The sequence below is a fragment of the Syngnathus floridae genome, chromosome 12, assembly GCF_059516105.1.
Source record: "Syngnathus floridae isolate MCC-2025c chromosome 12, RoL_Sflo_1.0, whole genome shotgun sequence".
Lineage (NCBI taxonomy): Eukaryota > Metazoa > Chordata > Actinopteri > Syngnathiformes > Syngnathidae > Syngnathus > Syngnathus floridae.
This window is the reverse complement of record NC_142424.1, coordinates 6,360,211-6,388,184: the sequence shown is the minus strand read 5'-3', so window position 1 is coordinate 6,388,184 and position 27,974 is coordinate 6,360,211. Positions and strand designations below refer to the sequence as shown.

General features: G+C 42.8%; 3 protein-coding genes and 1 long non-coding RNA gene across 6 annotated transcripts in view; 1 reads left to right on the top strand and 3 right to left on the bottom strand.

Annotated features, from left to right (window-relative positions):
• The first annotated feature begins 424 nt into the window (after positions 1-424).
• Positions 425-27,974, top strand: part of LOC148389831 (uncharacterized) — a 76,651-nt gene continuing 49,101 nt past the window's right edge. Inside the window, exons 1-5 of the long non-coding RNA XR_015861712.1 lie at positions 425-672; positions 780-2,879; positions 4,341-4,599; positions 5,174-5,324; positions 5,639-5,808. This is a non-coding gene — a long non-coding RNA (uncharacterized LOC148389831). The remainder of the gene's footprint in view (positions 673-779; positions 2,880-4,340; positions 4,600-5,173; positions 5,325-5,638; positions 5,809-27,974) is intronic.
• Positions 1,163-10,192, bottom strand: alpk2 (alpha kinase 2). Its single transcript, XM_088392043.1, has 10 exons — positions 8,928-10,192; positions 6,835-8,008; positions 5,659-5,806; positions 5,101-5,228; positions 4,650-4,691; positions 4,283-4,581; positions 3,706-3,794; positions 2,131-2,348; positions 1,995-2,043; positions 1,163-1,920 (listed from the first exon to the last, which is right to left on the bottom strand). The coding sequence occupies exons 1-10, from the start codon at positions 10,161-10,163 to the stop codon at positions 1,710-1,712; spliced, it is 3,594 nt and encodes a 1,197-aa protein (XP_088248169.1). The 5' UTR covers positions 10,164-10,192; the 3' UTR covers positions 1,163-1,709.
• oacyl (O-acyltransferase like) lies at positions 13,015-17,381 on the bottom strand. 2 transcript variants are annotated; one of them, XM_088391945.1, is made up of 15 exons: positions 17,216-17,381; positions 16,526-16,659; positions 16,363-16,441; positions 16,160-16,295; positions 15,897-16,093; positions 15,233-15,445; positions 15,054-15,156; positions 14,722-14,823; positions 14,486-14,651; positions 14,319-14,398; positions 14,140-14,250; positions 13,912-14,035; positions 13,636-13,822; positions 13,324-13,466; positions 13,015-13,233 (listed from the first exon to the last, which is right to left on the bottom strand). In XM_088391945.1, the coding sequence occupies exons 1-15, from the start codon at positions 17,370-17,372 to the stop codon at positions 13,111-13,113; spliced, it is 2,055 nt and encodes a 684-aa protein (XP_088248071.1). In that variant the 5' UTR covers positions 17,373-17,381; the 3' UTR covers positions 13,015-13,110. The 2 variants fall into 2 exon arrangements, with proteins under 2 accessions (XP_088248071.1, XP_088248072.1); XM_088391946.1 differs by lacking the exon at positions 17,216-17,381 and having other exon boundaries at positions 16,368-16,441; positions 16,526-16,573.
• Positions 17,959-27,440, bottom strand: znf532 (zinc finger protein 532). Of its 2 annotated transcripts, XM_088392516.1 has the most exons (10): positions 27,264-27,440; positions 26,529-26,883; positions 22,142-24,419; positions 21,170-21,351; positions 20,898-21,074; positions 20,377-20,539; positions 19,994-20,305; positions 19,781-19,893; positions 19,385-19,517; positions 17,959-19,307 (listed from the first exon to the last, which is right to left on the bottom strand). In XM_088392516.1, exons 3-10 carry the CDS (start codon positions 24,386-24,388, stop codon positions 18,816-18,818), a joined length of 3,819 nt encoding a protein of 1,272 aa, XP_088248642.1. In that variant the 5' UTR covers positions 24,389-24,419; positions 26,529-26,883; positions 27,264-27,440; the 3' UTR covers positions 17,959-18,815. The 2 variants fall into 2 exon arrangements, with proteins under 2 accessions (XP_088248642.1, XP_088248641.1); XM_088392515.1 differs by lacking the exons at positions 26,529-26,883; positions 27,264-27,440 and adding an exon at positions 25,309-25,888.

Here is a 27,974-nt window from a genome sequence, read left to right as displayed (position 1 = left end):
TATTTTGAGGCACTTTAAATTGTTGCAGGTGACCGGAAACCAAACGCATTTATCATGAGATTGAACGTGATTGGTTAAATCTGAACAGAGCCACAACCTCAGTTGTGCAACCGCATCTTTCTTTTTTAATCTTGTTTTCAATTTTATTTGCTCTCTTGAAAAGATTAATTTCCAATTGAGTTGTTGTCACTCGCATTAGTGATGGGAAAACATTTGAAATGATATTTTTCTTTTCTTTTTGACATAACAAAAAACTTGTATTTGAACAGTGGTGTGTTGTTTTTGTTTTTAAATGCAAATGTACAAACTGCATATATAGATCATCTGAAAATATATTTTCTAAAACAGAAATTGGGCAGAGTGACCTGCGGTGTAAAAGACCCCTGTTGCCTCAGCAGCCCTTTTATTTATTCTTTGGTCCCACCTCAGCTCACCCTCTCTTGGCTCCGGTCAGGGTCGATCAATACTTGCCCTGTCGCTTATCACTAATGGGCAACCAGCTGTTTGTCTACATAAAGACTTGCACCGGGCTTGGACCTCCCTCGGCTACCCGCCTGCCCCGTCAACTTCTGGACTTTTACCGTTTTGGAAAGCTCCCGGAAGGTATATGAAGACTGTTGGACACGGCTGGAACAGGAGTTAGGAAACGACCGCCATCCACTCCAAATAAAGGTGAGCACGAAATTTGATCCACAGGAACATGGTTTGGGAATTCCACAGATGTCATGGCTTGGCCCTGCTGCAAAATGGTAACCGTTTTCTGTATCTTTTTTTCCTAGTTGCCTGATGGCAGATTTTTATGACCGATCCAAGAATTCATCCAACTGCCAACCATCATTCGTCCTCGAGAGCTGTGGAGTGTGACAATGGTGTTTGTGTCCTGTCAATCAAACGCCATCATCACACTAAATAGCTACAGGGTGGAAAAAACACGAATTGGACCGCCCCTGATTTTCTCAAAATGGCTACCATCAAAAATCTTGAAAAGCCTTGATTAATCAATTAATTTTAAATAGAATTAAAAATGAAACATTTTATATAATCTAGATAATTTTCTCAAAGTTGTTGATTGAAATTTTTACAATGAAAGCAGACAATTGGGACCCCCTCGTGGAATTTTGTGGTGTGAATACATACACTAAAAAATAAAATACACCCAAGATTTTGTGACATCATTTATTTTGGCGTCAGGCATTTTGGTTCAAAGTGACCATTTTAAGGTCATTATTGAGATGTCCTTCAAAGAAAAAGTTTCACGACTCAACATATAACACAAAATGTTAAAACTGGTAAATCAGGATTGTCCATTTCCTGTCATGACTGCATATCTCACGTTTTCAACAATCAATAAAAGCACATTTTATTCCATGTTTATTGGATTTTTACGAATTAGAACAAGCTGCCCATGGGCAGCAGGTAGCCCCCTGATGAGGTCCACGTGAGTAGCCTTCGATCCAGTTCTAAAAGTAGCCCATGGATAAAAATAAAAATTCAACAACTAAAAGCATTCACACTGAATCCATAAATAACAACATACAATATGTCCTCTGCTCTCTATTTCACATTCAACAGTGTTTCCACCAATAAATTAATTAACTAGTTCATTAATTTAATGAACACACACGCTTGGAAACATCACAAAAGTAAAAAAGAAAAGTCAGTGTAAGACAAGTTCAAGACCCCAAATCAAGTCCAAGCGTTTCCTGGTGTTAAGACTTGGCCTTCAAGGTGGGCCCAAATATTTTCTTTTTGGATCCTGTTGAAGGCTGCGCTTTGCTTCTGGGAGTGCAGGCTGCTTTTTTGGCCGCTTTGGGTTGCAGTGAGGTCAGGCCAAGGATCTCGCAGTACGCGTTGCACTGGTGCAGAACTTTGAACTGCTCGATGAATGAAGTGGCGCAGTTTCCCTTGAAGCCCTTGTAGCTGCAAATCAAGTCAAGAAATTGCCTGTTAATATCCCTCAGATTTTTAAAAAGTCTTTTAGATTTTTTTCTTACCCTTTCTTGCAGGTGGCTATTCCAACATCAGTGAGTTTCATTCCGACCCCTACAAAACATAACGTTATTTGGGGATTTACTATTAGTGGACTATTTTCTCAAATGCTTTTACCCACGTGATGTACTTTTAGCCCACCTTGCATATCAGTAACAAGCAGGTTTCCATCTGTCCGTTGGTAAACCCAATGCTGGAAGGTGCAACACTTGCGTCCAGCTTCCGAGTCCCGCCTCAACAGGTTGATCTCTTTTCCGTCCTTCACCGAATACTTGACGAAGTCGCCTATCAGCTCCTCCTCAAGCGTGGCGTAGGGGATGTCGCTGGACGGCCGGTGAACCAGGTAGATGGGAATGATCCTGTGTGCAGAGAATAAAAAATTATATTAATAAAAATTAATAAAATTTAGATTTAGTGTTTACTTGCCACCCCAAAGGCATAAACGGATAATGCACTGCGGCCTACAATTTAAGTGGCCCCCGATTTATTTAGAAAATGAAAATGGAGCTTCCCGCGACCCTCGTGAGGAGAAGAGGTTCAGAAAATGGTTGGATGGATGGAAAATGATGCTGAGCCATTAAAACATGTAATACCAATTTTGACCACAAGACGGCAGTAATTGCTCACCTGCGCCTCTAAGTCCGTAACTACAAGTGCGAAGAAGAATGTGCCGCGAACTCTCCATTCGACAACATCGATCTCAAAATACACAAACAACGGTAGAATTATGTTTCTCCAAAGCGTTGACTGTTCGTTTAAAGTCTATGAGGATTAAGTAAATTCGAGTCCTCCAGAAAAATAAATATATTCAGGGTTTAATAGTGTTATAAACGCGTATGGTTGCTTAATTGGACGAGCGGATTCCCACTAACTTTTCACTTTTCACGCAGGTGAGTGAGCCAGACTTAATTAGGGAATGTGAAATACATACGAGAAAAACGCTTGGTTGTATCATGTGAAAATATTCGAATAAGTAGGTTTTGTGACAAATATGTGTAAAATGAGGTCTTTCGGTTAATGTTGGTTTGCTGTTCATGTTTGGATGGGAATACAGTACGCCATTCAGTGCGGGACAGTATATGGTTATTTTTGTAATTTAGCAGTTGTATGCCTATGGGAAAAAAAAGTCCGTATTACAAATGGCATTTTTGTCATAAATGTGGTTAGAAAGTGTAACCACCCTCGTTGCCCATCCCTACACTAGTGTTACCACACTTTGACAATGATGTATTGAACATTTGAGTACAATACATTTGCATTTAATCTGTAAAAATACAACCAAAATGGGAGTGGCACAGTGTTTATGTACAGTCACTTATGTGCTATACATTTGAACTGAATCATTACAGTATTTTTTGTCCCTATTTTAAGTGTTAAGTTAATGTTGAACTACACACAATGTTGCATTGACTTGCAATAATATTAAACATAGAATAGACTTTTTTGGAAATAAAACTTCTACCTCATTTTGAATGAGCAGTCCTACTACGCCACTCCATTTTAACATGGTGGTAATAGGAGAGCCAATAATTTTTCAAAGTGGTACTAGGTGTAAGAAGTATCTGACTTCATGTTTTGTCATTTGGAATGTGTAAATCATCTCCACTTCCATTCATAATGTAACACTGTTGCGATACATTAATAGTAGATGTAAAAATGATCAACCCATGGTGGCGTGGGCCGGTTTTAGTCGGAAATTGATGGGTTGTTACTCACTCCGGGACTTCTCCGAAGGCCTCAATGGACTGGGCGATGTCGGTGTACTCTTTGATGTACTCTCGGGCTGTGTTCTGAACGTGACACTCCTGCATGACACATTAGCACATGCTAATAATAGAATGATTGCGAAGCCAAGCATCATATCACATTTTGGACTTTAATGTGGCATGTGACATGATTTATATATTGCAGAAGCATCGACTACAGTGACAGCTATTTGTAACATAAGTGGCTGCTGAAAATGTTCTGTATGTATCACACTTAAAACGAAGGCCAACGCATGTAACAAAATGAAGTACTGTACTGGATATGCCAGACAATCTTGATTAATGTAATAACAATTAATATTCAAATTTATATTTAACAAAGAAGTCAAATTTTAGACAAATGCAAAAAACTCACTGTAAAAAGAAAACCCAAATACGCATTTTTGTGCTTCAAAACCCTGCTAAGTGCTTTGAAAATATGAATCAGAACGATAATAAAAATATTTAATTTGATTTATATGTGTTTATTAATTTGATAAACTATTTCATGACTACATTTAATTTGAAATGATCAGTGTGCTGCTTACTTCAACAGCCAAAGTGTAATTCCTTTGAACCAGCTCGTCATTGTTCTTGGTCCCGTAGCTGATGGAGTTGTGCACCTTCAGCACGCACGAGGGTCCGGCCAGCAGGAGGGGCACCCCACCGCTGCGCAGCCTGGTGCGAAACGCCCGCCGGTGCATGCCCTCCCCAAAGTGGGCTTTCTCTGTGACGATGCTGAGGGACTGGTTCTCGCTGAAGTACTGCTCAGAAAGGAAGTGGTCTTTGAAGAGCAGCTGGGAACACTGGACGTCCTCCACCTCTGAGCCCACATCAACGGCGACGGCTGGAGAAGAGAAGAATGGTAAGAAAGGAGGAGTATAGTCGATTTTCAAACAGTCGATGACAACTCACGTGTGATGTTTGGCAGCGGCGGGATGACAATCTCGCGGAGCACTGTGAAGAAGTGACTGTCAATTGAAAGTTCTAGTTGAACAAATGTTTTTACAGATGTACCTCATTGGGCAGTGTTTCCAAACCAAAACAGCATTTACTTTGTGAAATTAAACTCATATTTTAAAGGTACCACTCTATACAGAAATGATGATCTCATGTCAATCGACTCACAAAATATGCTCATAAATAACCGTTGCCTGCCAGGACTTCTTCTGTTGTATAAATGGTAATTGTTGTACAAACAGTTTGAATCTACTTGCTGCCACCTAGTGGAAGAGTATTTAACTGTAAATGAACAATGATACCTCATTTTTCATAACTATATTTATAGGAGCAATTAAGATTCATTTGAATAATTTCCCAGCCCAGTGGTTTGGAATCACTGCCACAAGGTCTTGCGAGTCCTAACCTTCATAAGTGAGCACGTAGTCGAGTGTGACGGAGCCTTGCGAACTGCTAAGACAGCACTGGTACTTGCCCAGGTCTTTGTGGGAGGCCTTGGGGATGGTCAAGGATGCACGACTCTCGTCCCCTGCACTTCAGAGACAAATATGACATCACAAGAAGAGAATTTCAAGGACTGCGCCAATTCCAGTGCCCTTCAGGTTGACTTCTGCATTGGGATTAGTGATGGTAAACTTTACTCATTATTTAACATTATCTGTGTTATCTTATGCAGCCCATTTAAGCAGCAGACATATTGTCGTTTTCAATTTTGAAATTATTCTGCAGCCCGTTTAGGCATGGAACATTACTTCTGTGCTTTTTTTTCTACCTTTGTAAAAATGTTCAACAGAAAAATATATTTCTGTCTTAGTGGTCACATAAACTCAACATTTGATTTGATCAGGTGATCTTTTCTGCAGCCAATAAATAAACATCGTAAGTGTAATATTCTGGAAAAATCACACCCGAATATTAACTTAACAATTGATCTTCCTTGGCAGAGGTGAACAAGTTGAACTACCTTCGCTTGACCTCCGCAAGGACAGCACCTTCTCGCTTCCAAGTGATGGTGTGCTCGCCCGAGATGGCACCAAACTGACACCACAGACTCAGACTTTGTGGTTCGGCGCTCACGGACGCCGGCTGGATAGGTTGTGTCACCTTCGGCTCTGTAAGTCAGAATTTCATTTATTTTTTTAATGGTCCCACATCAAACATTTCTGTTGTTGTTAAGCACAATCTGAGCCACTAAAAAGTATATTTTACTTTCTGTTACAATTTCTTGTGCAATCCGCTCAGGCAGAAAACAATGGATTAATGAGTTTTGTAATTAGTTTTTGGTTAGGAATTCCACCAGAAAATTACACTATTATTATTTAGCCTGAATGACAACATTCGTCCCACACCATCTTTCAACATTTACAGGACAGGGGGTCCTCGGTTTACGACGGTCGAGTTACGCTCTTTCGAGTTTACGACACACGTCTCGTATATTTAAAGCGTTTTTTCAACCTAAGCGGTAAGCGTAAGCGTCATAAAGGTAAGATTTGTTACGCGTGCGGGAACTAGTTGCTGCGCGCAGCGGAAGAATACACCGTGAGAGAAACTGTGGACCGAAGAAGACACAATTTTTGACTGTTGCGTCGTCTCTCTCTTGCAACACCACTTCCAGTGTTCAAGCCAACCACAGGAATAAAGGTAAGGAATTGTTTTCTCTTTTTTTTACTACTGAACTGTCTCATTTTATTACTGTTCCAACTTACACCGAAATTCAGTTTACGTCGCTGCGTAGGAACGGATCGATGTCGTAAACCGAGGACCCCCTGTATATTGGACGCTTTTGGTTACTGCTGCAGCCTAATTGCAACAACAAACCCTTTAATTATATTTTACATGTATGTTTACAGCCAGATTGAAATTATTGCTAGCTGTTTTGGCACAAAATGTGACTTGAACAAACCCTTGAATTTCAAACTAGGGGAGATCATTTATTTAAGTTATCTAGCAGTGAATGACTATTGAACCATTTATGCTGATCAGAGAAGCACATTATGGTTTCAAACCTTAGACATGCATTTTCTTAAGTATCCCACAGCAGTTTTTTAGGAGCATATTTAACGTAATATATGAAATGTTTGTTCCATTGATCATTTTGTGATAATTTTATGGTGTAAATTGAAATGTATTCAAGTCTTACCTTCCTTGTGTGTACTTATGGTTTGTTTGACCACCTCGCCGGATGCCTTCTTGCTTGGCGCTTTGACATCCATCTTCTGTCTCTCAGCCACCTTCACCGGAACAGAAACGCTTGGCTTTGAGTCCAAAAGCTTTGCAAATTTATCCTTGGACAGGCGACGCTTTTTAAAGAGATCGTCATTAGTCGGTTCGCGGGTGTTTTTGTGTTCTGCGTTTTGGTGAATGTGTTCTCCCCGTGAGGGTTTCGATACTTCTAGGTGCTTATTATCCCTTGCGGCCTTGTGTGATTTGCCGTGTTCGGTTCTCATCTTGGCCTCGAACATTTCGATCCGTCCTTTAGCACTCTTCGCTTTTGCGTGAAGCTCCGTCTCGACCGGAGGCTCTGCTGCAGTCTTTGCCCCACTCGCGTTGTGGTGGTGTTTCTTTTTCTTCTTGCTGTGCGACTTGGCACTGTCGGCAACCAACGTCTTCTCTTCGACATGCTGACAACTTGAATTTTCAAGGGTTTCTTTTGGTCTGCCGGTTGTGAGGTGAGCTGAGTTCTCCTCTTTCTTGGTAGTAGTAGTGCTCTGATGATGGACGGTGGATTTGTCCTTCTTGCAGCGGTGTTTGCCCTCGCTCTTATGGGCCGTCTTTCCTGATGCCCCATGATTTGGTTTTGATTTAGCCGCAGCGTCTTGGTTGCTTACTTTTGCTGTGTTGGAAACATGCGACTCATCGAGAACGGTGTGGTTCTTCTCCGGGATAACTGTCAAGTTGGAAAGTTCTTTATAGAGTCCGTGAACCTCCTCGTCTGTCGCCGCCTCGTGGCACAGCGGCCAAAGCGTCCACGTTCGAACATGGGCATTATTGAAAGTCCTCAATTGATCTCCTTCAAAACTACTCCTGCGATACTCCAGGGCAGACCTGACCTCAAGTGGAGCAACGGGCACAATAAAGTTGGGACACCCATCCTGGCTTGCTCCTCCGGGGTCTGTCAGAGTGTCAGGTGCCACATGCCCACCACCATTAAACACTGGCACATGCGGGTTCATTGCGTCTTCCTCAGAAGCTCCGAGTCCATTACAGACAATATCTGTTGAACCGGTGATCGGATCTTTGCACTGATTGGGTGGAGGGTCGGGCTGGGAGACGCTGTGATCCTCTGTCACCTTAAACCACTCATCTCCTGACAACTGGAAATAACAAAGTAAATTGCATGATTAGCTGAGAGCAATATGGTGATCCCTCACCTCGTGTGTTGAATTCTTCTGTCGCCTGTTTAATCTCCCACCCCAACGGCTCAATTATGGACAACTGTTTTCCCAATGATGCATTGTACAACTTATGACAGTTCCAAACTGAGACTGAAGATCTAAGGACAGATTTGATATTTTTCTCAAACCTAATGAAAAATGGTCACGTACCTTCCCGTTGATCCACAAAGATACCGACTTACACACAAGACCGTGCGTTTAAATCCAAGCCCGTCGGCCATGTGTGCTGCACACAAGTGACTAGTCTACGGCTCACTGACCGACAACCAATGCGGGACCCCTTCTTGGTCCTCGCCTTTTCAGAGGGGCATGTGACGGTTGTTTGGGAAAAGGGGAGTTGTGTTAAAATCGACAGCTGTGCTCAACTCCACCTTCCTCACACACCAGAAATGCATGCTATTATCATGCTTGTCCTGGGCTATTATTAGGCTCTTCTCATGCCCTTCCCTCATTTTCTTTCACCTGTTACTCCCGCACAGCATAAGCCAAAACGAGGCATCCTGCCAAATCTTGGCTCTCGATCTTGGCAAGGGAGGGTGAAAATATTTGGAAAGCTATTTTACATTGTGTTCACCTCCGTGACCACGGTGAGATGAGAACGTTTGCCCTTATGACTGCCGGTTAAATGCCACCGTACCGCACTTTGTGTTCATCTGTGCGTCTAATTTTGTCTGCAACGTGATTACTTCCCATTCATTACACGTTGGTGTGTGCAGGATTATGATTATATTGCTAAACAATTTAAACAATCGGGCGTGTTGCATTGGATAATGAAGATGAAGTGTACTTAATTTCTTGGCTGGTGATTGAATTCAAAATTGATCTTAAATCGTCCTACCTGTTCAGCAGGTTGTTCAGTCTCATCTGCGTCCTCCACTATCTTCAGTACGATCTTGTCTTCTGTCCCTGAAAACTGGACAAATTGAGGATGGTCCACTTCTTCAATGGGAGTCCATGCAGGGATGAGGCTGTCCAAGTCACATCCAAGTGGAACCAGCGATTGGTTCTCATGTGCAAAGTTGTTTACGGCAGGTTCCTTTGGTTCAAATTGATTGTCAGTTGTTGAATTTTCAAGAGATTGGACATCATCTCTAATTTCTGGTTGGAAAGTGAAGCATTCCTGGATGGATTGCTCTTGGATGGTTTCTCCCATTGGCTGATCCTGGACTCCCATCCTTCCGTTCGTGTCGTTATTGGGCTTAATGTCGGCTAGCGCTTCAGTCAGGGCGTCTATCTCGGCTCCTATCTCTGAGAAAGCGGTCGTGAGCTCCTGCCTTGGTGTGCCGATGACGTTCCAGTCAGAGAGTGCGCTGGCCCAGCTCTCCACTGAGGACCACCTCTCCACTGGCGGCCTCCAACCCTTGATGTCATCTCTGCCCCACCCAATCCCGTCACTGCTGTAATCCGAACCCCAAATATCTTCCAAAGATAAGTCACTGGAAGCGGAAGTAGGCAAAACATCCTTCTTATCCAGATACTGGCAGGCATCCACCCACAACTCAATAGGACTGACGCTCCTTGGTGTTCGAGGAGTGATCCGGGTGACCTCAGCAGGTGGCTTTAGCCCTGACTCAGACTCTGCCGTCAGCCAGTCTTTATTCGTGGTGGGACTATGTGTCCCGCTCTTGGCTGAATCACAGCACGCAATGGGAGAGGCGTCATGATTATTATCAAATAGTCTGTTCTGCGGCGCAGCTGCACTCAGGACAAAGTCCCGAGTCTCATTTTCAAAGATGTACAAGTCCGACATGAAGCCTGTGGCTGAGTCATTGTCCGAGCTGTCTGACAACGACGTCTGATAGTCGGTCTGACGGCGCTTGGAACTGAGGCCAGAGGCGCTGGAACTCTCCAGAGTTGGTGACTCCATCCTGAATAGGTTTCTTGTATCTGGTATGTGAATGGGTTCAGTGCAAATCTCAGAAACATGTGAGATAAGCCCCCCAGGTAGGTAGGGTAGCGGGGGTTCCGATTGGTCCAAAAGAGAAAAATAGCCAGAATCCTGACTAATCTGAGACTCAGGCATCACAGTCGGTGACTGTCTTTGTTCGTCTGCGGCAATCAGCGTCAGATCCATCGATCCAGCTGGTTTTCACACCTCCTACATTGCCGTCTGCCTCCTCCTGCATGGAAATGCATGGCAAGATGAAAAAACAACTTTTTCTCACAAAAAATGAATAGCCAAGATTCTAGGCAGTTTAGCTAACCAATAATATACCATGCTGCCCTCAAAAGTAAACGTAATCAGAATTTTGAAATGCCATCATACTATTTCTGTATAATACATTTCCAATAGTAGTGCACTTTAGAAAACCCACAATATTAAGTTGTAGAATTGAAATTATTGATTATTTTAATCCCTCAATAGTCAACAATATCACTTTATATAAAAACAGTTGTGCCAGGTGCTTTTGATATTGCGCTTCAATTTGATCAAAAAGTTCTGCACTTCTGCGCTGCAAGCCTACACGTGTTTCGTAGCTGTAGGTGGCGATATGAGGTGTTGAAAGGGGCTCTGTTGATTTTAACAGAGTGCTCGAAGGACTTACTGGTGGCAAGGAGGCTGGAAAAATACCAGGCCATCTTCACCCATGGCCTGCATTTGTCACATACTCTGTGAAGGGCACCTCGCTTCAAGCATGCGACATGACAACAACAACAACACACTAACATGCAAGAGCTTAAAGGGACACATTGTGTTTAATAAGCCTTCATCGCAATGTACGCTATTTAGTCCTGGGCCTTATGCAAGCTTTTACGTCTATATACACCTCTAAAAAGGAAAAATTGTCTTTACATCCCAACCCAAACATAATTTACAATTGGGTCAATCATAAGAAATATATTGTTATTGACTGATAAATGCTGAATTCCTTTCCTTTTTGTACAGCTGTACTTCACCAAATATCAGAGAATAGTTTTTTCAAGATAAGGCGTGATCTTTGTTTAGTTATTTACTTAGTATGTATTCATTTTTGTTGTTGTCCTTGTACTTTGTAATTATTATTATATTAAGTTGTAATCATGCATTTTCTGTTTTGCTTTTTCCCTCATCAGTTGTGGCGTAATCATGTCTTTAATTATTTTTTAAAAATCCAGACAAATTCAAACAAAGGAAAAAACTTTGTTTTTCTCTTATTATAGTTAGTAGGATCTGAAAGAATTTTTTTTTATTCATTTGAGCAATTTCAAAAAAATAAATTCAGATAAAATCCATTCTATTTGTTTGGGGGAAATAATTTAGATATTTCTTGATGCACCCACATTATTTATATAAATATTGATTATACATATTGTATCTAAGTCTTGCGGTATTGCACACCGCTACAAACTACACGAGAAAGTTTCCAGAGATGACATTTAAGCAGCGCGTGATTATGATGGAAAGTCCATCAATCAATCATAAAAGCTTGTGCAACAATTTAAATCCTCTGTCAGCCAAAATACCCCATGGGCCATTTTGGAAGCAACAAGCCTGTGGAGTGGTTTCAAGGCTAATAAAAACAAATAGGCCGCAAAGTACGTACCTCTCCCATAGACGTGCTTGACGATTTAAAGCTGTGATGCACCACTTGAGGGTGAACTTTCCTTCAAATGTGAGAGGAGGGGGGCGGGGCTATTTTTAGGTGGCCCCCCACCATCACAGACTCTTTGCGTGCGCAAAGTTACCTGATAGTCCGGACATGTGCCGATCCTCAACAGTTAAGAGACTTATCTATATTTACAATTATGGCCTATTTGCTGGCGTCAACTAAAGTGCTTGTGACGTACTGTTTTGATAGCCACCAAGAAAACGGGGTGAAAAAAGATGTAGCCAATTTGTATTTCATAGAAGTGTGGCGCATGTGCCGATGAAGTATACAGTTGTGCAAATATGATTGTTCCTGTCTATCTACTGAACCAGTCTTTTTGAGTTTGAGCTTATGCATACAGGCAAGTCTCAAATTAATTGCACAACTTCAGTGTAATACCACATTATGCCACTGCATGCCTGACAGTATTGAGCTCCCCTCGAAGAGTTGCAGCATTTAATAATAAGCATTAACAGGCAGAGAAGGTCCCCAACTAATCTCCAGTCATTTTCATTGTCCCCACTAAACTCAGAAAACGTCATATTTTCTGAGGGATTATTCTATTATTATGAGTAGCAGTTGTTTGGAGTTGTTAACGTAAAATCTATGCTAATATCATTAGCCAGATGATGCATTCTAGGTACGTGTATAGAAACAGTAGTGGTGGCTGGCAACTGTATGAATGGAAATGTTGACCAAAAATAGAAGCTAAAAGTATTGTAACGGCACTCGTACGGACATGTTACACCTTGTGCGCTATTTTGTTGTGGCGTGTTGGATTGGACTCACGCACTCAATGAGACAGAGTGACCAAGTGTCCTCTTACAACAGCATGATGTATTTTTATACAGTGTTGTTACACAGCCTGCCGTCTGCCCTCCTTGCCCAGGCTCAGGGGGCCCAGGAGTGGGGAGTCGGTGATGCTGCACATGTCCAACATGTGCGTCACTGCTTTGTTTTTGTTGTTGTGACGCTGCGTGGGAGAGTCAGCTGAATGGAATATGAAAGTAGTCATGTTATTAGAAAATTTAAGATCTTGTGTAACGAGGATATTTTTATGAGCAAATTTTTTTTTTTACAAGGATAAGGTCATAAACATATGGGAAGAAACCTATTCAAACCAAATTAATGAATGAATTAATTACAACAAATCATAATTTTATAGTACCAACCACACACAAGAAAAAAGGATTAAGTGGTAATATTCAGAGAAAAAAGTAATTGTATTATAGGAAGGCTGTCAAAAGTCTCTCAAATCCTTAATATTACGGAGGAAATATATATTTATTCTAAAATGTGCCGTAACGGTTAATCTGGTTGCATAATCCTTTTTGGAAACCAACCAAAACAAGCATGCACAGACTAATGTGGCATTTTTATTCACGATATGACAGAAATGTTCAGAGCTTACAAGACGACATATCACAGTTGGTTTTTGATTAATGGTTTTCGTCAGTGTTGTACTGGGCCAGCTTTACGATTCCATTTGAGGAGGACATAGGGTTTCTCGACCAGGACTGTTAAGACCACGCTCGTCCCGAGTGTGAGCACCACGTTGCCGAGGAACAGGTACAACTAAGAAAGACCACAGAAATCCAGAGATACACTACAGTACGACCATTCAAGTCACTCACACAGCAGAGTACGAAGAAGCCAAGTTCTCACAAAGTTGACATCTGTGTAGTGGATGGGCGTCTCCTGTAGTCCAATGTAGACCAGGATGAAGACAGGATGGATCAGGTAGCAGGCGAAACTGATGTTGGCCAGAGGACCCCACAGAGACAATGACAAGAGGCTATTGATAAACCCTGCAGAAGAGAAATATTGATAAAGCATGATCAAGCAGATATATTTATTTAACCCAATCTGAAAACTAATTAAAGCTACCTAAATCTAAGAAAGAAAGAAATTAAAAACTTGCTCTGATGAAAACCCCAAAACCATTATAACCCCAGTGAATCAAATGCCTGCCTTTACCTCCATAGCCTTCCTCACAGGCCAGGATGATCCAGGCAATCGCTAGAGCCCACAGTGGCCTGTGCAGTCCCTGGTAGAGCGCATGTGGCACGGAGGGGTGTACTGGGATCCCCTGGAGGGCGTAGGCCAATCCTATCAATGCCGCCAAAACTGACAGACAACAGAACCAACCCAACACCGCCTGCCACTAGAGCAACAACACGAGACAAGCATTTGAATGTGATGGCAAAGACAGTGACACCAATTTGAGTTTGGCTTGTGGACGACGAATCCTACCTTATGCTTTAAGACTTGGCTTTTTTTAGTCGTTAGGTATATTCCAGTTAAGATTCCTATTAAAAATGGTCCATATCTGGTGTGAGGCTTCACATAATAATACAAGACATAATTCTCTGATGTCCTGGAAAATAAATGCAATCTTATGAGAGCAAAATGTTACAAGAAAAAGTCATACATTAAAGTTATCATTTGAGAAGGTAAATTTTGACTCGATTATGGTCTTACAGCGTAGATGGCTGGAAGACGGGCAGCTGTAGAAGTGCCGTGACGATTGAACTCGCTAACATGGTCATCAACACAAGGCCTCCTGCCACGGCTGCAAAGACACCTCTATTCCTGGCAGAAGACACAGATTAAGTGCTGTTTTGATCTTTTGAATTATGCAGTAAAATGTTTGGACATACAATCTGTAGAGATAGACCAGTATGGGAGTGGTGGCGTAACACTGGAAGTCCAAAGAGAGATACCACGTCCAAGGAACACACTGCGGAGAGGTCAAGTACTCTTAAACGAATATTTCAAGATACAAACATAATACCGGTCATCCTTCGGAGCTACTGGTTGACCTTACTATCTCATGGACTGGGAGCAGATTACTAATCAGCAGCAAGTTGCCCCACCAGTAAGTCTTACAATCCATCAAGTTGTCTATGAATGGAAACCAGTAAGGACCCCAGTGCACCAGAGAGATAAGGCCAACGGTGAAACACATCACGAAGATATGCAGCGGCTGGATCCTGTCACGAAAAAAGGCAGTTCACTTGTTCTGTTTCCATGATGACTTCCCATCTGGCACCGAGAGCTAACCTTTTGAACCTCCGGAAGAGATAAACCATCACAAGACCAAAACTCAGCTTGTCTTCTGCTCTTTGGATGGAGCCGAGTAAAGACCTGGCGCTTAGTAGACCCCTGAAAGACAAAAAATGCTTACGGAATCAAATCAATTTCTTTTTGGTGTGTGTTCATTCAAGACTCCTGGGTTGTCGAACTAATCTCACTCAGATTTCTCAACTGCCATTGTCAAGTCACGTCAGATTTCTAAATCTCCAAGCAATTAGCAAGTAGGAACTCTGACCTTTCCTAGTCTGAGATCATATTTTCTGACTTCTCAGTGTCCTGGAATGCAGCTTTAGTCTCACCCTAGCAAGAGGAAGGTGTCAACGGCCATAAAAACTGGTCCACTGAGAGAAAACACATACAGAGGGCTTCTTTCTACGGTTTTCTTCCAGTCTTTGTAGTTGTCTGTAAAAGATATAGTCATTTATGTGACCACATTGGACCTACACATCTCACAAGGCAAGGTTTAGCTAAGTAGTACCTAGGTTGTTTATCACGGGGAACTGTGCAGAATGTCCGCACATGATCCATAACAGGCTCAGAATGCGGATGCCATTCAAGGAAGAGTAGCCGCCTTCGGGGAAACCTGAGGAGCTGCTGAAGATACCCCTGCTGGTCGTCTGAAGGGAGAAGGCCTGGAGGCACTGATATATGCAGCTTTTGGGAAAACATGAAGATCCAGCTCTGGTATCGTCTGTGGGAGACATGACCCAGTTAGGTAGCAGGTAGCAGGTAGCATTACATAGTTCACTATGCCAAAATCAGCTAATCAGCTTCCATCCTTTGCTCTGCAGCAGCCTGAGCAGAGGGAGCCAGACTTCCTTGGTTCTATCCACTAGATTTCAATTCATCCCAGAATTCCCAGGCCATTAGGAGATCTTGTCTCTCCAATGTGTCTGAGGTCTGACCTGACAATTTCACCAGGGATGCAAATGAGATATTGCATTTTGTGATCACAAAAGTAGTTTTACTACCGAAAGGCTATTTGTTGGCTGTTAAAAATAGCAATGTTACAGCCATGCTATGAAGAAATATAGTTTAGCTGAACCTTGTGACCAGTTTGGATAGTGGATGGATCGTAATGTCACTACTTTTAATGCTAGTCATAACGCAATGCTAGCCTAAGGTTTTCGGACAGTACTTACTATTTTCCTCTGTTGTGGTACCATTTACTTCGCGACCCAAAGAACCATTGGTCTTCAGGGTCCCGTACTGGTTGAGGCCCGTGTTTAAACAGGCGGACTCTGTAGTTGGCATCACCGCCTGGTTCTGGTGCCACCTCACTATTGCTGAGAACAGCGTGGCGGCAAGGGGAATCGCTAGCATTGCACAACATATAAACCTGTGATAGAAAGGAGGTTCGGTTAAGGTGAAGGATGACGGTGAATATATGATGCGGTCCTCTTACAGGCATGCGACATCCGATGCATCAGGGGCAACAGTGTCCGACAAGCAGTGAGTCATAAACATCTCCTGAGTGGACTCATTAACCAGAATAGAAGGTAATGGAGGTACAAGGGATATGTGTCCCATCTTAAATGTATCTGTTAAAACGTGAATACACGCATTATTCTTAGGAACACAGAACACAGTGGCTTTAAATTAACTGACCGTACAGCACCAATGTTTCTACTTCCTCTTCATCGCAAGAGTCTGGGACACAGATACCCACAAAATACTGAATGGTTCCCTGTGAGTAAAATACAAAACAGTAAAACAATAATTTAATCAAAATGATATTTTAGTCACTGTAGTTTGCATCATTTGGCCTTACCTGCTTGAGGAACACTTGGCAGTACTGTCCTGAGAAGGAAGGACTGTGGGCAGAGTGACACTGCTGCAGCAGGCCAGGCCGGTTGGCATTACCTCCTTCAACATTGCTAGCCTGTTTCCCAAAGGCATCATACACTGCAATTTAAAATATATGCACGTCATTACATTACATTACTTTTTATATTTTAAACTGACTTTAACTTGGGAGAGTGTCCATCTATCTCATGTTCCCATTAAAACAAACTGGTCGCCCCCTGATGGCCTCCAGAGGAACTGCAGACTAAATGAATTTGTGGCTTTTGTTTCGCACCTAGTAGTTAACATTGATGTCAAAATATTTTTCCCTGTCAAGAATCATTGGTTGCACATCATATTTCTATATTTTTCAATTATTTGAACAGTTTTTTTAAGTGACAAAGAGCAAATGTGTTTCTTTTGTTATATCAATATTGTGAAATGCCCCCCAAAACATTTTAAATTAACAAATGGATTTTTTTTCCCCCAAACTGAGGGTTTTGGTCCCTTGGTCAATTTGTATTGCAGCCTTTATTTTAAAAACATGATGCTACCAAGCACTTTAATTAGTTGTCAGTCAAGAAGACAATTTCTGAAACATATAGACAATACATGACAGTACAATTTGGGTAAAAAATTAAATTGCTAAAAGTGAATTGAAATATCCACCACTTACTGAGAACAGCATATTCCTTAGGCTTGTCCTGGTTTATTTCCCATAGGAAAGTATTGGTGTCCATTGTGCATTTTTCGGACACGGTCAACGACCGTGTTGTCTTTATGAGTGTACTTAAACCTACTAGAAGAAACAAGCTCATCCAACCAAGGGCCATGATAAAAGTGCCTTCATCTTTTTACAGGAGTGGGTTTTTAAAAGAATGAGGGGCGGGGGACGTTAAAGAACTACCTTGATAGCTGTGACGTCAACACCTGATTTCCCATGTCAGGTGTAAAGTATTCAGTTGCATGGGATGTTAACAAAAAGAGATCCACAGTGTCACTGCGTCACTGCGGGATCAACGGATTAGCACCTTCATGAACATGCTTAATTTCCTCGACATTTCCACTCTGTCTAAGTAGAAATGCCAGTGATTTATTTTTAATTAGCAACATTTTCCCGTAAGTAACCACATTTGATAACTTAAGACTTGAGTCAATGTTCTTTCAACTAATTCAGTGATTTCACCACTGCGTTACCATAAGTCAGTAATTATTTCAACCCTTTAAATAAAACATCAATAATAACGACAATGATCATGATAATCATAATCATAGTAAATATTATTCATTATTGGCCACTAGAGGGCAGTCTTTTTCAAAGCACCCACTCAGCCTGTTTGTACTTTTCACGTTTTCCTTTTTTAAAATGGTAATTGAGAGACAGTAACGTCTACTGTCTTGTAAGAAGTAGACATCCTCTTTTGCCTTGCTCTCACCTTTTATTGACATAAAGACCAGCGCAAGCATCTGAATTGCAAGATATAAGATTAAAAAACAGCAGCAACAATAGCAGCAACAAGACAACATTCTAATAAACAATTCACAGACTGCTTGTCGCATGCAGTTTTACAGCGAGAGACTGAAGTCTTCTTGTCAAAACAGTAGCTTCCCTTCTACCCTACAGTTTATTGATATGTTTGGCTGTGAAAACATTGATAATTCAAAGCACCATTAGTTGTTGTTTAGCTTTGTGTTTCAGTTTAACAGCCATGTTTACACTCTCCAATGTACCAAGGAACAAGAATAACGTTGACTGAAAGGCTAAGTCCACCCGTACACAGGTTGAGGAGAAAAATACAATCCGCACACAGAGGGGTTACTATCGACATTGGATGTATTCTTATGTCATGTCATCAAATTCAGTAAAAATGATATTCTAGAGCAAAATTGGATTGCTGTTTTAAGAGGCCCAGGCCAAATAAGTAAAAAGCGGAATTCTTCTAAAACGTTTCATGGATGAAAGACCCAAAAGGTGTAGAAAATTTGAGATTTTGAAAATATCTGCGTTATGTGGAGAATTTCAAAATGACATTATACTAGCTCTACACAACAGTGCAATAAGTTTAAAATAAAATGTTCTTCTATAAAAATCAATTAAAATCTTTAGAAACATGAAGTACAAAAACTATTTTGTTCAATTAAAAACAAAAAGTGACTCTCATATACGGTATTTTACATGTGCTGTGTGAACAGTATATAGAATATATATGTATTGCAGTATTTTGCACATAGTAGGACCATTAAAGTTGAAAAGTTCCAATTCTACTTGAATCATTTTACTTCTCCGCCGAACTGAGTCTTTTGGCCTTGATGAACGCCATCCCGTGCGTCCTCATGTGAGTGTTCAGGTTCCCCTCCGTCTCAAACATCTTCCCGCACACTTTGCATTTGGTCTTTGGCATCTCGTCATCGTCATCCACCGCAACGTTTAGTTGGTTCTCCCTCTGGCTTTCGTCGTCATCCTGACCCCTGAGTCGGTTGAGACCTTGCTCCTTCAGCCGATGTACGATGAAGAGGTGTCGGGCCTTGGATCGGGGTGAGGTGTAACACAGGCCGCACTCCTGGCACTGGTAGGACGAGCCGTCCGACTTGTGCTGGGGGATGTGCTTGTGGAAGGCGGCCACGTCCTCGGTGGTGAAGCCGCAGACGGCGCACCTGTGAACTTTGGGGATGTTCACCTTGAGCCTCTTCAAAGGCTGTAGATCCAAACTCCTTGGGTTTAACACCGGGGACCCCTCATCTTCATTCTTTCTCTTGGGGTTGGCAGTCTGTGAAGGACATTAGAAAGATTTCTTAGGTGACCGGAAAAGTGAATGAAAGTACAAATGAATGTTTATGACTATACCGATTTCTTATCTGACAAATCGTTCCTGGTATCAGAGGTAGCAGTTTTCTCCTCTGAGGTGCCATGCATCAACTGAATGTGCTGATCCAGCAGCACTCTCTTGGTGAACGGTTGACTGAGAGTCGGGCAGTGCCTGTTAAAGCGCAATAAAAGTCAAAGTGACACTCCCAACAAGCTATTCATGTTTTCTTTGATTTGTGTTGGCCTGGTTTATTCTTTCTCTACCCATTTTGGTCTTACTGCAATCCAAATATTTGTCTTTTCAACTGACAAGCTGTCACTTGGTCAATTCTGCTTTGTGTTGCAAAGCATTTCGAACTATACTGTAAATTTAGTTTCACTACCAGGTAGCCACGTTTTCATTTACTTTACTAATCAGTTGTAGTTTGTACTCACGGGCAGGTGTAGACTTTGCGCACTTCCTTGTGTTTGAGTCGGTTATGTCGACAAAGACTGTGCGGAGAACTGAAGGACTTCTCGCAGTGCCGGCACGGGTGCTTCTTCAATATCTAATGTGCAATTAAAGATTGTGAGTTGGCATGTATTATTCTTTCCCATGTTACCTTACTTGACTTGCCAGATGTCTCTGGAATGGGTTCACTCATTTACCTTGCCGTGCTCTTGCTTCATGTGAGCCACAAAGACCTCCCTGGAAGTGAAGACTGTATTGCATTCTCCACACGTATACCCTGAACCATTGGGGTTCTTAAGCTCCCCTGAGCTATTTTTGGTTGAGTTTTTTGGTGATGAAGGTGCACCTTTATTTACGCCCTTGTTTTGACCGTTGCCGTTTCCTCCATCACCGTTGTTGTTCCTGGTGCCATTGTGGGTGGTGTTTGAATTTGTAGCCTTGGTGCTAAGAGGGAGGTTGAGCCCCAAATTTGGTGGGGCCTCAGTGGTCTTTAACGTTCCATGGATGGCCTTGCAAGAATTAAATTGAGGTGTGATTGAGTTATTTCATAGATTTGTGGGAAACAATGTTGTCGTCCTACCTTTATATGGTCCATCATGAGCTGTTTCTGTGCATAGTGCATTGAACAGTCCGGACATTTGAAGATAGGGACTTTATGATCAACCACATGCTGGTCAAAGTGAGAGTAGAGCAGAGACTGCAGGGTGAATACTGTATCACACATGGAACACTTGTATATAAGCCTGTCGGACAGAAGAAAGACAATGTCCATTTTGGGAATAGGCTACAAGATTTGGTAATCACATTAAATTTGTTGTGCCTGCAAATGAGGATCTATTCAAGTCATTGGTTTCCATATGGAACAAAAACAACCAAGTTAATCCACCATGTCTAAAAGCCACAAATCCAGCAACTGGTGAAGCGGAAAGGGACATTATCCTGCGATTTGGTCGTGGGTATCAGATTGCAGTTGTTGTGGCCAATTCGTCAATGCTAAATTATATGCCACTGTTCATATGACATTTTCTTCTTTTGTATAGTTGATTGCAGTGGCGCGCTTCTAACATATTTTTGACCTTTGCGGCCTTTATCAAGACTTACTTGGGCTCTCCAGCTTTCAATCCAGGATGCTGTGTGTGTGCATGCGAGTGTGTTGCTGGCGCAGACTTGAAGGCCATGGGACAAAGGGGGCATTTATAGAAGATCTCACAGTGGGAAGTCTGGATGTGCGACTTCAGGGTTGCAACATCAGCAAAGATCACACTACAATGGATACAGCTAACGGGTAGAGACAGCACAGAGAATAAAATAATGAGTGAGTCAGTCAAAGTCAAACTTGAACACTGAAAACGAATTTCAATTTAGAGACTAACCGGTAGCCGACTCGACGGGTGTAGTGCAGGCAGTTCTTTGTGACGTGGGACTGGAAGTGGACAGAACGACAGCTCGTGCCACATTCGGGACAGATGTACGGAGACTTGTGCTGGTGGATTCGTTGATGGCATAAAAAACTACACTGGTTTGGTAGAAGCATTTGGCAGACGGTGCAAGTTTTCTAATACAACAGAGAAAGCGAGATAGGGAAGACAGATATTGCAATGTTGTCACAGTCGTTTCTCTGCTTAAAATCTCAAGTGTACAGCAAACCCACACTATATTCTGCTTCATTCTCTATGTATGAGTACGAACATTGTGTTCAAGTTTCAGTACATTCCTTGAAACCTGTTGCAACTGGTAGTGTGTGTTCGGAAATATAGTCCGAGCACGCCGAGCATTCGGAAACTCAGAGCGTTGTTCAAATGTGCCATTCGGTTATTCAGTGCACCAAAAATGGAGAACACTCAAGGTGCTTAAACTGTGGGCATGGTGCGTCACTTACAGATGGAAACTGTTCAAGCACAAGGTCCTGATTAGGCTGTCTTCGGAAATTAATGGGAGAGAAGTGTGCTCTTCCTCTCACACCACTCTATATAGCGTCAGAGTACATTTCCAAATGCGCCATTAATTTCCAAAACGCTTTATATCATCTTGGGGTTGAACATAGGGCACGCTAGGAAATGGGCTTCAAGCACACGCTGATTCACTCTGACCGTTGCAACACAAATTGACTGAAACTGCTTTAATGGATAAATCAATAGATAGAATATGTGCTAGCAAATATTTAAAAGATGTTTTAATACATTGTTTTAATGAGTTTAGATGCGTTTAAAAGTGTAGGAATCACAAAAGTATATATAGTGTTTTTTACGTGTTCGATTTCCACCTATTATTTTTTTAGGGTAAGTGTGGGTTGGGCAGAATAAAGGTGGGGTTTGTTTTATTAAAAGCAGCATTACATGGCATACCTGGCCATTGGTCTCCAGAGCGTGTTGATAATGCGTTGCGAGTGAGCTGTCATCCTGGAATGTTTCATTACATTCCAAACACTTGAGGCTGTGCCTGCAGAGCTTTGATGCATCTTCCTCTAAGGGCATTGCTGCCTCAACAGGTGTACTGTTTGGACTTTGCGATGCACCACTTGGACCTTTTCCCGAGGTTTGAACGGGCAATGCCTGCGCATCACAGGCGGACGAGATGCTTTCTGTGACGGTGGGTGGTCCAGAACAGGGTGATGCTGTTATCATCTGGTCGGCAGGGATGGGTTTTAAGATTAGATGTGAGCACTGCATGACAACCCCCTTGTCCTTGTGGCTCCTAGCATGAGACAGCAGACTGCATTTGTTGTAAAAGACAAGACTTTTTGAGCAGTGGTTGCAGGTAACCTCGATCCGCACACTGCGACGTTCATAGTGTTGGGTCAGGCTCTTTTCAAGAGCAAAGGAATCGCTGCACTCCAGGCACTTGTAGCCGCGAGCTGGAAGGGAAATGCAGGCTGAGGTTGGCGGAGAGAGGTTTGGGACATACACAGGAACAGGATTTATGCTACTCAAAACTTTATTAAAAGCATCAACGACAGAGCTTTGAGAGCTGCTGAAAACTTGAACCCTGGAGAGTTTCTTCAACGACTGGCCAGTGAGAAGTGCTTGCTGTTTAAGACCTCGTGATTGCTGCTGCTGGGATTGCTTGGAGGAGGTCATTGCTTTTTGGAGCTCACTGGAAGCAGAGGACACATTCTTAGAGAGAAGGTTGAGATTGCTAAAATGGACTGCCTTTGGTACAAGTTTGGCATTAGCTAGACTGGAAGCAGGGACCATGACAGTCTGTTGCTGCATGGCATTCGCCGCTTTGAGGATGGCACCGCTGGCACTTTGTACCGAGGCGGCTGGAATGACAGTTGCTTTGACTGTGGTGTTATTGGCGAGTTTGAGGTTTATGACTTGGGAACCGACTGTCTTGACAGCTGAGACGGGCAGGAAGGCTGTTGCTACTGGTTTGATGGTCATCTGCTTAGTTATTTCTACTGGTGTTCCTCCTCCGCAGGTTGCAACAACTGTATTTGGCAAAGAGGAAGATGAAACGAGTGCATCTTCAGTAGCCTTTAGCGTTAAGCTATTCCCTGAAGGGTCTCCTTTATTCACTCTGCCAAGATCCAAGTCTGGGAGGACTCTTGTGACTGTGCGCTTGATCTGTCCAGAAGAGGTCTTGATTGTTTTTATCCTGACTTTTGGAATGACCGGTGTGGTGTCTGTGCTGCTACTCTCACTTTTGACACTAGAGGGACTATCCGGTGGTCCTGATAACAGGCGCTTTGCCAACTCCAATGCTGATTCCTCCTCGCGTTTCTTCCCTGGACCTCTGGAATTTTCAACATCTTGGTTTGAGTCCGTCTGTGTTGTAGAAGAATCTAAAACGTAGTCTGTAGTTCTTTCCTTTTTAGCGCTAAGAGCGGCAATGGCTGCAATACAAGAAGAAAGTTTTGCAGAGGTCTTTGACTGCATTTGGGATGATTGCCCATTATTCTCCTTGCTATGCGTAAACAGAAGAGTTTCCTCGGGTTCCCCTTGAATTAAATTTGATTGAAGAGTGTCATCGGACACCGAATCTTCCAGAGTGATATTTTGATTGTTATTTTGATCTGGTTTTAAGTGCTTTGCTTTGGACTTAGAAACTTTCTCCACAGGTGTAGGATGTTTCAATTGCTGTCTCTCTCTCTTGGTCGTGGACTTCTCCAGTGAGCGTCCAATACTTTTAATAATCGGCTCACATACTTCATTCTTGTCCTCCTCAAACTCTTCCGCACTGGAGATGGGACTGAACTGATTGCAGGGTGATGACTGCTTGCATACAGCATGTCCATCCACTTTGGATAGATTCCATCCATTCTTGGTGCAATGAGCACTGGTTGTCATGGAGGTCAAGTAGCCATTCTGTAGTCTATTGCCAATTCTTATAGAATGAGGTTGGTGATGGAACTGCAAATCTTTTCCTAACAGGGTTCCAACATGGTGACTTGTTTCGACATTTCTAATATTCTTGACAATGACACTTACACCAACGTCTTCGTTGGTTGTTGACCCGCACTTTGCTTGCTTGACTTTGTCGTCATGGTCATCTTGCTGGCCAGATTCAATAGCAGCTTTGGGATCCACCATGTCAGGAATGTCGAAGGCCGCAAGGAGGTCGTCAAAGTCTGGTGTCTTCATATCTCCCATATTCCTTTCCCTGCTCTAATTAGGATCTTACCTGTAAGTGGCAGAAAATAATAGTCATTGGATTCAATGAATTGACCATCACAGTACTGAGTTTTTTTTTCTAAATTTGTCTTCAGTAATTCTCCCTCTGAACATTCATCACCTTCACCGATATCAAGAGGTGAATACAGAATTTGTTTTATTATACAGCGTTTTAATGGATGGATGGAACTTCTTTTTAAATGCACTTTGAACGAATGTTCAGAACATTGAAAAGCCTTTCTAAATGTAGATAAATCTCAGATTACCCAGCATCCACAAACAAATTCTGTTCAAATTTAGAGGTTCCTTCCGTAGATGTTTCTCATCGATCAATGGTGAAACATATTACACTCATACGTGTGCATTTCAATTCCAACCTTTCATTTTTTTCACAGTGGGTAGTACTACAGTGAATTATGAAAATGCTCAATGTTTGTGTCATGCTTGTTGGGGACAAAAGACATAAGGCTAGCCTGCTTCCATCAACACCATTTCTGCTCTTTGCGCCATCTGACTGGCAACCGCAATCTGCATACACTGTTTTTATTTTGACTATATTATGCAGCCTTTCTCAATCCATACGATGGGGGATTTCATTGATGGCAGTGAGGGGGTGGAGGGAAAAGGGCTGACGAGCAGTGAAAGGATGTGATAATGGCCGCTGCAACAGCAGAGAGAGAAAGAGAGGGAGAGGCCTAGTCTGAGCAGTGAGCCAAAGTCGTCAGATGCTGAAAATGAATGTTAAAAACACCCAAATGTGACAAATAATCAATGCAAAACACCACTTTCAAACTCATGCATCACTGCCAACCCACTTTAATCGTACGGCGAGATCACCACCGCTCCAGTGAAATGAAGACTAGTCATAGAAACATGCAAGAAAATCAGCCACTCCTCACCCTCTCGTCTCGTCTCGTCCCTCTGCAGCCAATAGCCAAACCTTCCTCCTTTCCTTTTTTTCCCATCCTGCAACAAACGGTCACTAGACACTGCTAACCCTCAAAAAGCCATGAACCCCACCCTGACTGAAGCAGCAACGACAACAAAATCCTGCCTCTTCACAAAGGGCCCAGAAGTCAGGGTCAGGTTACATCCAGACTTGCGCTAAGTTGCCGGTGGTCCAGGGAAAGATCTCCTTTTGTCATTCTCTCAAGCACTGGCAGCACACAGACATACAAACAAGACACGTGGATCATGCCCTGTGTGTGTGTGTGTCTAAGTGTGTGTATGTGTGTCAGGACTGCAGATTCACACACTTCCAGGCAGCCACCCCCTCTGTCCTTGTCTTTTCCCAAATCTCTCTGCTCTCTTTTCTGCGAGTCTTTGCCGCAAAGCAAACCGCCGCAGGGTCGACGCTCACTCCGTGGTCACCGGCGGACGAGATGCGAGGGGCCGCCATTGGATTGGCGTGGAATACCGGCGAGAAATCCCGGAGGAGCACAGAGACAGCATTGTTCCCGTCTGCCTCAAACTGGTTTCAGCTAGTTCTGCTCTCCCCGACATAAAGCCCAACGCTGCATTGCGGCCTCAAGAGCACACAGGCAGGAGGCAGAATAGAATGCTCCATTCCCAGGACACCTCTTCTTGTTTTTCCCTTCGTCTTATGGAAAATGATGCTCAGATAGACGGTGGCAGGATCTGACACCTTTATGGATCGTATCTTTTTCAACAATATTTCCGTCTTGTGAGGTTGAGGAGCTTGAGGAAGGCAAAATTGGGGCTGATGATGGCAGGTCTAGATGTTAGACCAATGACAATGGAAAGAAGGCAAGCTTGCTCATTTGCCTTGCTAGTTATGTACTCTGAACACCAAATACTGATTTTGTTCTTTTCATCCATTTTTTAAGATTACCATCAATCTTCCAGAAATAGTTTTGATTTCACTACATTTCCCTAAACTTTTAATCCCCAAGAGAGTGGTCATCAAACATTGTATGTCCATGCACCTGGGTTGTATATCCTAAATGCTTGATCCCCAAGAAAAGGTGGCATGGGAGACCGCTGCATCTTCCTCCCCTAGATTGCTACAAAACGGTTCCCATCCCTCCCCACATGCCCCCACTGATACATGCATACACATAAACATGCACATGCAAATATAGAGCTAAATATTGCATACCCAACAAGATCTTTTCCCCCACACTGGAAAATTGATGTCTTCCTGTCGAGGCCTCAGCACCTGCCTTAGTGTCTTACCCCAGCCATTCCAGCCTCCATTTTCTTCCTCCTTCCCCTCCCCCTCCCATTCGGCTTCACTGATTCACTCCCAGTCCGGGCCTCCTTTCCGCCTTTGGCTGCAGCCGCCACCTTCACGGGATATTCATGAAGGGAAGGTTAGAAGTGGGGGGTAGGGGTGGGGGGGTATTGGGGAGCAGTGTTCAGCAGGCGAATCAGGCCTTTTGTCTCTATCGTTGGAGGGGGTGGTGGTGGTGGTGGTGGTGAAGGGACTCTCCACTCTGGCTCTGGAGCAGCAGCTGGTGCAGAGGAAGAAGAGAGACAGAGACCGAGAGAGAAGGAGAGAGAGAGAGGGAGGCAGATGGAGGTGGGGGACAAGGAGCGGAAGAACTCAGTTTTCATATAATAGATTGAGTATTACATTTCATCCTATTTTGATAAAGTGGGCCTTGTGCCTATGGAGGGTATATATGAGCTAGCATTAAGTAAGGTCAATAGTTCTTCATTAGTCCTAAGACTGCAAAGTGAGTAGGCCTTTGACAAAGTCTACTGCTTGGATAATCTTCTGGCAGTGAATTCTGTGTTTAAGGAAAAAAGCATCTTGTGATTTTCATCATCACATCCACATTTGGAAGATTGGAGAAATTACGACTCATAAACGATGAAGATGCTAACCTACCTGGCTGTCCCTCATTAGGCCTTGCTTTACCAGTCCTCCAGACACCTGGCAACTTTATTGTGTGAACGGGGCCCTGATCGATTAATTTGTCAGGCGGCACAAATCTACGCTGTTAACAAGACAGGAATTATTCGTGCATGGATGTATAGTGAAAGGCCCAAGTGGTGCTTCCTACTCCTCGACGGCGGAACACATTCTGTGCAGAAGAGAGCACAGCGAGCTTCCCCTCCCCCACTGGCTCAGTCATATGACGTCATTTTCCCTGGATACGAGTAAGCAGAAAGAATGAGGCGCATCCCAGTTTAATGTTCGTGCGGTCTAAAGAAAATCAGAAGATTAATTTTTTCGTTCTGTATTTTGAGCACAAGGGGACCTAGACATGTCTTGAATGCACAGAGAAAGTTGCAGTACTCAAGAAATAATTCATTACACAACTGATGAGGCAAATGCAAAGTAGCAGGGAGATGAGAGCGAGTACCTGATCATCAATCTTGACCAACAAATTATCTGCACTTGATTTATATAGTTGAACCCCTATTATTGTGACGTATTTGATGGGGCCCAGACACCCGCAGACTCTAACTACAGCGGGCCACATATGAGTTTGTGACCCCTGTTGTAAAGTAAGTGGGAGAAAAAATACCTGGCACAGTCTTGCGTCCAAGTTTGAGAGGCATGCTGACAAGTGCGTCTGCACTGGTGCAACGTTGG